We start from the raw sequence: 9031 nt of genomic DNA, 5'->3' as shown, positions 1-9031 counted from the left end.
TTTATTTCATGTTCCATTCTTGGAACATTTCTTTCCCATGTGTATAAATAAAAAATGTGTCAAAATAAAAGAGGACAGTTGTAAACAACCTGAAGCTTGTCACGTTCATTGTTACTATAAAAGGAATTCCAAGGTTGTGAAAAGAGATTTTGGTAGGTGCATAGTTATGGGGTCTATACTACTGGAAATGGTACTAGTAGTGTTTGATCCATGGAGTAATTCTAGAAAAAGGTAGAATGTAAATATTCTAATAAGAAATGCTAATTAGTTTATGATCTATCATCAATAGTTATGTAGGAATTGTCTCCACAATGTATTCCTTGTGTTACATGAATAACAATATTAAGGGTTTTGGTATTTGTCTTTAGAAAGATCTTGTGAATGTGTAATACTATTTGTGGGTTCTCTTTGATGAAGAGATTAATTTCCTGACATGTGTAAATATAATTATTATTTAACGACAAAAAAATATAATATATTTTACTATGATATTCAATATTTAAATTACAATAGTAATACTAAAAAAGTAAAAGGACAAGTATTCATCACTATGTGTAACGTGGGTATCATTACATTAAAATAATTTCTTGACATGTGTAAATATAATTATTATTTAATTTCATAAATAAATAAAATATTTTTCACTATGCTATTCAATATTTAACATAAAGGGGTAAAAATATTATTAAACCAAGGAAACATTACAAAGCAAGGCCATTAAATGGCCCTATCAAGATCAACCAAGTGATCCAATTGATGAGACAAATCCGGGGGCAGATGGACCCGATCCACCAAATTCCAGTCATGCATATGATCGGAAGCCCATTTAGCCAAGTAATCAGCCACACCATTCCATTCACGGGGAATATGGTTGAAAGTAACATGCTCCAAAGATGCACAGAGAGTGAGAATTTGTTCAACAATCAAGGCCAGCTGCCAGCTCACATTATCCATATACTGTCTTTTCAGTAAGTTCACCACAACCTGGGAGTCAGACTCACATATGATCCTTCGCCAACCCAATTGACTGGCCCGCTCCATAGCCACTAAAATAGCTTGAGCCTCCATAAGATTATTCGTATGAAGACCCTTATACTCAGAGAAAATAAACTGAACATCCCCAGAGCTATCTCGGCCCACACCTCCAATGCCAGCATGACCAGGATTACCACGAGAAGAGCCATCCGAGTTGATTTCTAGGACTCCCAAGGGAGGAGGGGACCATCTTCCCTCCCTATTCACCTTTGGGGTAGGATGCCTACACCTGTTACGCATGAGTTGTTGTTGCGGAGGAGGAAGATGAAGACGATTACAACAATCAACATCCCGAGGGTCCACCCGCATAGTCATATCACACTTAGCCGCAATAGTTTCCCCTAAGGAGTGTAAAATTTTCCTCCAAAGGTGAGGAGCCATCAGCTGCAACTCTTGAAAGATCCGCCTATTCCTTTCCAACCAAAGATTCCAGATAATAAAGGAAGGCCCAATGGCCCAAGCAGCCTGAAGAAAGGAAGTAGAAACAGGGGCCCTCCCCCATCGTTCCCAAAATTCCACCAAAGAGGAAACATGCCAGCAGGTCGTATTCCACACTCCCCACCAGAAGTGCCAAATCTCCCTAGCATAGGAGCATTGGAAGAAGATATGGGATACACTCTCCTCACAACCTTGACACAAAACACACATAGAAGGGCCTTGAAAACCACGCTTACATAAATTATCCCAAGTGAGACACTGATTTTGGGCCACTAACCACATAAAGAAGTTGCACTTGGGCCATGACAACTTGTGCCAAACATGTTTCCACCAAGGGACCTCAATGCCCCCAAAACAACTGCCTACCAATCTGTTTATAACCAGCAACCACAGAGTACTTTCCAGACAAGTCTGAACCATCCCAAGCCAAAACATCAGTTCCTCGCAAAGAATTACAAGCACGGGAAGCCAAAAGTTGGGAAAGCTCACGCCTATCCCCCTCAGACCCTCCTAGAGGCCACTCAGAAGGGTGCTTCCAACGAAATCGATGAACCAAACCATCATGTTGTTCCACCTTATAATGCTCCACAGTATCCCAGCCAGCTATGCTAAAAACCTCAGACAGAGGCTGGAGATGAGGAAAAGAAGAAAGAATAGGAGGGTGACCATCCCAGGAATCTGACCAAAAAAGAGCCTGTGAACCCGAATGACAGATCCAAAAAAGAGCATCCTTAATCAACTACGCCCCCACTTTCAAAGTATGCCAGATCATAGAACCACCCCCCTCCAGAGGATAGTGAGGGACCTCAAAAGAAGCAACACCCCGAAGATATTTAAGGTTGAGAATACAAGCCCATAACTGGTGCTGATGGGTGCACCAGCGCCAGTAAAGCTTAGCAGCAAGAGCTTTTCCATTCAAAATAGCAGAGCGTAAACCAAGACCCCCTTCCTGCTTAGGTCTACACACCGATTCGCACTTAACAAGGCTCCATTTTGAAGACAATAAATTACCGCTCCAAAGAAATTGACGAGAAAGAGCATCAAATTCCTTAAGGAAATACATAGGAGCCGCTTGAACGAAGCACCTGTAGATGGGAAGGGCCTGGATGACAGACTTAAGAAGAGTCAATCTAGCTGTAGAAGACAACCAACGATGGGTCCAATGAGAAACCTTTCTCCTAAGCTTATCAAGCAACTGCTGCCAAGAAGATCTGGGCAGACGGCCAATAGTAAGAGGAATACCCAAATAAACAAAGGGAAGAGTTCCAATTTGAAACCGCAGAATGGCAGCAATCCTATGCTGGATAGCTTGAGGAGTATTAAAGAAGAAAATAGAAGACTTTTGCTCATTGACTCTCTGGCCCGAAGCCGCAAGGTAGATGTCCAAAGTTTTCCTGAAGGAATCAGCCTCCCTAATACGAGCCAGACCCATAAGAGAGGTATCATCCACGAATTGGAGATGAGAAAGTGTAGGCAAGCCCCTCCCCCACTGCCAACCATGAATCAAGCCATGTGAAGCCTGAGATTTAAGAAGACGACCAAGCCCCTTGGCCAGAATAATAAACAAATAAGGAGAAAGCGGGTCCCCCTGACGAAGACCCCTAGTAGCCCCAAAAAGCTCAGAAGGCTCCCCATTCATAATAACCGAAAAGGAGGAAGAAGTCACACAACTCAACACCCAGCTCACCCAATCAGAGGAAAAACCAAAGGCCAACAGAATCTTCTGAAGAAAACTCCATTAAACTCTGTCATAGGCTTTGGCCATATCCAACTTGATAAACATAGACCTCTCCTGAGAAGTAGCCATGGAATGAATGGCTTCAGACGCAACCACCACCCCATCTAGAATTTGCCGCCCAGCCACAAAGCCGCCTTGCTCCTCAGAAATAATCATTGGCAAACAAGATTTGAGTCTCTCAGCCATCAACTTCGTAATAATCTTATACACCACATTACATAGTGCAATAGGTCTAAAGAGATCAAGTTTGTCAGCACCTTCCTTCTTAGGAATGAGAACCAGAAAAGTAGCATTCAAGGCGCGAAGCATCTGCTTACTATGAAGAGACTCACAAACCACCTCTAGCAAATCCTGCTTCACAATATCCCAAAACTCCTGGAAAAACTCAACTGGGAACCCGTCAGGGCCAGGGGCTTTCCCTTTGTTCATCCCAAACACCACCTCCTCCACTTCAGACAGAGTTACCGGACGAATAAGAGAAGCATTCACCTCATTAGAAATTAAAGAAGGAATACAGGCAAGGACTCTATTTTCATCAACCTCAGCAGGTACAGAATCCTCAGTGAAAAGATTAGAGTAGAACTGATGAGCCTCTCTAGACAGAGCATGTTGAGCAGAGATTGAAATACCCTCAGAGTTAACAAGAGAAGAGATAAAGCACTTATTACGACGAGCTTGCACAGAATAATGGAAAAAGGCCGTATTTCGATCACGCTCTTGAAGCCAATCAATCCTAGCCTTTTGTTTCCAGAAAATCTCTTCACGGAGCTCCCACTCTTCCACCAATTTCAGAGCCTGGGATTCAGCATGCCCAAGAGCCTCCGAGAAGCCCAAATCCCGAATCTGACGGGTAATCACAGCAAGGCGGTCCAGCGCTTCTCTCTTCCTAGCCCGAAAATTACCAAAACTCAACCTATTCCATCGCTTAAGATGAAACTTAACATATTGCAACTTCTTAACCAGAGAATACATAGATGTACCATAAGCAGGGGCGCCATCTCACCACCATTGAGCCACAAGATCACCTAAAGACGGATCACGCAACCACATGAGCTGGAATTTGAAAGGGGGGTTCTTAGGATTTGGAAAGGCTGAAGTCGAAAACTTAATTGGCCAATGATTAGAGCCACGCCAGTCAAGAATCTCAGAGCAAATGACCAAGCTACCTCTAACCCAAGAGCAAGAGACAAGGAAATGATCAAGCCGCTGGGCAATCACTTCAGGCCCACTCCATCTATTATTCCAAGTGAAAATTCCATTAGAGGGTTTTACATCCATCAAAGCTAGAGAGTCCACATTAGTCCGAAACATATCTGAAGAAGGGCCAAGCCTAGGCAGCCCTCCCCTTTTCTCTTCCAAGCTCAACACAGCATTGAAGTCACCAGCTAAAATCCAAGGTAGAAAGGGAGCACAGGACCTAACATACCTGATATGAGCCCAAAGCTGGGATTTACCACGAATATCAATTGGAGCATAAACATTACTAACCAAAATAGTCTCACCAGATTCCAAAATCGAGGCCACCATAGAAATAGCAGACTGGCTGGAAATCCACCAATGAGGGACAACCTTACGAGGATCCCAGAAAAGAGCCAGACCCCCAGAGGTTCCCCTAGAACCAATACACTGACACTGGCTAGAAAACCAAATACGAGGAGCATGTTGAAACATGAGATCCACCAGAAGCTTAGTTTCCTGGATACAAAAGATATCAGGAGAATGAACAGCAATCAAATCTTGAATAGCCTTTTGACGGGGGGTGCTATTCAACCCCCTTGCATTCCATGAGAGAATAATCATGAGGAAGGTTGAGAGAAGTGGGCCTCAAGAGTCTTAATAGCCCCAGATTCCACCAAAAGATCCCCAGCAGATTTAAGCTTGTCTGCATCCTTCTTATGACCAACTTTCGAAGAAAATTCAAAATGTCCCTTCTTGAGAGGGCGTTGCAGCACCCCCAAGGAAGGAGACGATCCTCGCCCTTTGCCTGAAGAAAACATTGCCTTAGCCAAATTTGCTAAAACAATATCATCCTGCACATCTACAGAGGCCATAGGAGGCTCCGAACTCCCCTGCACCAATGCTGAAGACGAATTCTGCACAACAATCGCTTTCTCCAGCCCTGTATCCATCCCATTATCCATACCAGAGGCCCCAACAGAAAGCTCAACAAGAATCCCTTCCTCCACAGCCTGATTATCCAAGACCTCAAACCGATTGAAACCCTGATCATTCTGACTATCCTTAAAGGCCCGCTTGTGCCCTCTCCCTTTATTTCTCTGCTTAACAGGGATAAAGCCATCCTTATCAGGCCCACCCTCAACCCCAGATTCCTTCCCTTTAACCCCTTTCTCCACTGAGGGCCCAGAAGAAGGAGAAGAAGACACCCCAGCAGCTTTGGGTGCCCGAGGACACTGGCGCTGAAGGTGTCCATACTCATGACAGAAGCGGCAACGAAAAGGGAGGGACTCATAATCAAGCGATTGAATCCATGAAGCCGAGCCAATAAAAATTTCCAAAGAGTCTGGCAAAGGATTATTTAAATCAATTTCAACGCAGATGCGAGCATAAGAAAATACCTTTTTCTCCAAAGTATTTTGAGCAATGGTAGCCGGTTTCCCCAACAGAGCAGCAATCCGAAGCAGAATATCCTCTCTCCAAAACTCCAACGGCAGCCATGGAAGACGCACCCAAACAGGAACCCGAGTAGGAAGATCTTCTATCACATTAAAACCACTATGCCAGGGCTTAATGAACAAGCCAACATGATTGTAAAAATATGGCCCTCCTTCAAAAACACGATTACGGTCCGAGATACTAGAAAAATCGACCATGAAATAGCCATTTGCAGCTACCAATAAATCAAAATCCCCCTCAACATGCCAGGATCGACGGATCCAAGATTCTAATGCTGAGAGAGGAATCCGAATACCCAAGAACTTGCAAATCAAAACATGTTGGCTCCAATAAGTGATATCGTCCTGGACAGATTCCGGAGAGATAACCAAAATAGGCCGATCTTGACTCCGCGGCAGACATCCGTTCACTTTCTTGAGCTTAGAGCTCTCCCCCACAAAAGATGACTCCAATTTTTGTGCATGCATAGCCTCTGAAAGTTTTTGAGATGGCTTCGAGCCTGTAAAAACCAGACTATTGGAAACCACCACCATAGTCCCACCCAACTCACTCGGGCTCCAACCAACCCTTACTCCACCGCTTCCACCAACCACTTCCCCCCCACCGAACAACCTCCCACCAGTCCATCACCCACCCAAACCCCCGCACCACTCCACACCCAGCAGCGAACACACAAAGGCCGCTTGTAGATCAGGTTAATATCATTTTAGCTTTTTCTTGCATGCTCTTAATTTTATTACACAGTAGTCTCTAATTTGTTCTATTAAAGCAAGTGCATAATGGGCATTCACTATGCTATTCAATATTTAAATTACAATAATAAAAATTAAAAAGGCAAGTATTTGTCACTACATGTAATGTGGGTATCATTTCATTAAAATAACTTCATGACATTTGTAAAACTAAAGATAAATTATAATATTCCCTAGTGGCAATGACTGGTGTTTGATCACGAATAGGCTCATTTATTGAATCAATATTGTGGGGACTCGACACTTGGGAGAAGGGTTTTGTATTTCTTCTGAACAGATCTATATTTAAAATTTTGTCTTTGGCTATTCAAATTACGAGTAAGGTTCAGGCTTTACAAAGAGTTTATAATTGTAATTTCTTATGGTTCAAGGTTGTCTGTTTACAAGGATGTCTACCACCAGTAGTAGCAATAACCCTAAAAAGAATATGAAAGACAAGAAAAATAAACTATGTCTAAGTAATGAAAACCCCAGGTTTAATTGATGAGTACCATGATATTTATGATCCTGTAATCGACGGTTATCTTACCTAAAGACCTAGATATTCATCGTAGATGACTGGATTGAGTCGCATGATGTTACGTGAGGTCTTTCCTTGCCCAAAATTTATAATGGCTTCTGCCTATGACAATGAAAAAGAAATTGTTAGGAAAGATACCAAGGAAGTAGTGTTACACATTACTGCATAAGGAGTTGGTCAACTGTTAGGGTTACTAGCATTGCAAATGATTTTGGAGTAATCCTCATTGAACTTGAAATTCTGGCTAGTCAATATAAAAGAATCACTCAAGATCAAAAAATAATTTTTTTTCAAAAAAATAAAACAGGAAGGTATCAAACTCAAACAAGATCATAGGTTTGCTTATGATATTAAAAATTTTAAACCATGGGCTCAGGAGATTTTCCCAATGTTAGCATTTTTTCTTGGATTGGATAGTAATAGGGAAGTGGGTGCAAGCATCTTTGAAATGTTATATAATATCCATTTTTGTAATCCACCTACTAAATATATATTTATTCAGCATGTTGCAAAAACTACACAAAAAAAAAATTGCAATGACTAAAGGAGGTTCCACTAAGACATTTAAGTTCATAACCTACTTGTACTATTTATTTTTTGTAGAAACATAGTTAAAAGTTTGTTGAAATGGATGACAAACTTGAGATTACATTCCATAAGACTCATGGTATTCCACTTCCAGTATATGAGTGGACCCATGAGATAATAATCCATGATAATAAGAGGAACTACCAATATTCTGTAGACTATTTTTTGGTTCCATTGTATCAAACAATTATAGATACTTCAATGCCTTGATTTCCCCGTTCTTGTAGAAATTGCATTCAATTGGGATCACAAATACAATTGGTTGATTGTTACTTAATGGAAGATTTTATTGTGCTAATATTTTATGGATCAACATAACAAGCCTACAAACCTCCCATTCATGTCACAGAGAGGGATTTTGCATTGGAATATGTACAACAACGAAGTAGTACAAATGACATATACTTCAAAAAATATAGTAAAAAGTCCATATTTCCTTCATTACCTTTCTCATGTGGAGGGTTCATAGTTGACCAGAAAAACCTTCAATATTGTAAAGTCTTTTTTTGAAATTTTGAATTTTGAATTTTTCAGTTACTAGAAATATGACCCATGTGATATTATCAAATAAATAATTGTATCCATTCACAGAATAAATCAAGTTTAATTCAACATGAAAGAAATCCCATGCTAAAAAGATTGATAAACAAGAACTCTTAGGAAGAGGCCAAAAAAACAATGGAGGAAACAACCGCTGAGATAAGAGTTTCTTTTGATCATATGTCAGCCAAAATAATAAAATTGCATCAACATAAAGAACCAAAGATGTCAATGAATATCTACAAAACTTTCTATACAAGAGTTTTCAAACAATAACCCATACAAAAAATGCCAAAGAAACTAGATAAAGCTTGTAAAGAAAAAAAATGGACACGGTCAAAAATCACTAAGGTATGGTCTATGAGGAGGAGCCTAGGTGATGCAAATTTTGGAATAAAGAGAATCCCAATAAAGATGACAGTGATGTCAAAGATGTTGATGATGATTATGAAACTGAGGAACGTGATGTTGGTACTGGTTAGGTAAAATATGTATACACACCATTTGTAAATGAAGGAACAAAATAGAAATATTCTTCTGGGGTAGAAATTGTTGAAAAAATGGGTTATGATGGTGTTGTATTGGGATATAGTGGACAAGGAATTTTTTTGTACCATAAGTAACCCCTAGAGATGTGTATGATAAAACTAGAATTGGAGCACAAGAACACTCTAAAAGTAAAACTGCTAAAGGGGAAACAATTGTAGAAGGACAAGTTAAATTTTTTTAATCTCAAACTTTAATTCCACAACCTCACACTGATAGTTAGAAGAGGAATTCTTTATA

General features: G+C 40.7%; 3 protein-coding genes across 3 annotated transcripts; all 3 read right to left on the bottom strand.

Annotated features, from left to right (window-relative positions):
- Nucleotides 1–717: 717 nt before the first annotated feature.
- LOC131856730 (uncharacterized) lies at nt 718–1344 on the bottom strand. Its single transcript, XM_059208633.1, has one exon. It carries the CDS (start codon nt 1342–1344, stop codon nt 718–720), a length of 627 nt encoding a protein of 208 aa, XP_059064616.1.
- A 2866-nt stretch (nt 1345–4210) lies between these two features.
- LOC131856729 (uncharacterized) lies at nt 4211–5011 on the bottom strand. Its single transcript, XM_059208632.1, has one exon. It carries the CDS (start codon nt 5009–5011, stop codon nt 4211–4213), a length of 801 nt encoding a protein of 266 aa, XP_059064615.1.
- Nucleotides 5008–6378, bottom strand: LOC131856728 (uncharacterized). The gene has a single exon (XM_059208631.1). It carries the CDS (start codon nt 6376–6378, stop codon nt 5008–5010), a length of 1371 nt encoding a protein of 456 aa, XP_059064614.1.
- Nucleotides 6379–9031: the final 2653 nt, after the last annotated feature.

The sequence above is a fragment of the Cryptomeria japonica genome, chromosome 7, assembly GCF_030272615.1.
Source record: "Cryptomeria japonica chromosome 7, Sugi_1.0, whole genome shotgun sequence".
NCBI classification, from domain to species: domain Eukaryota; kingdom Viridiplantae; phylum Streptophyta; class Pinopsida; order Cupressales; family Cupressaceae; genus Cryptomeria; species Cryptomeria japonica.
The sequence above is the reverse complement of the archived record's forward strand: the minus strand, read 5'-3'. Positions and strand labels throughout refer to the sequence as shown.

Excerpts from the sequence above, each read along its gene's own strand:
- LOC131856728 (XM_059208631.1), bottom strand. The coding sequence starts at position 6,378 with ATGGTGGTGGTTTCCAATAGTCTGGTTTTTACAGGCTCGAAGCCATCT.
- LOC131856730 (XM_059208633.1), bottom strand. The coding sequence starts at position 1,344 with ATGCGGGTGGACCCTCGGGATGTTGATTGTTGTAATCGTCTTCATCTT.
- LOC131856729 (XM_059208632.1), bottom strand. The coding sequence starts at position 5,011 with ATGATTATTCTCTCATGGAATGCAAGGGGGTTGAATAGCACCCCCCGT.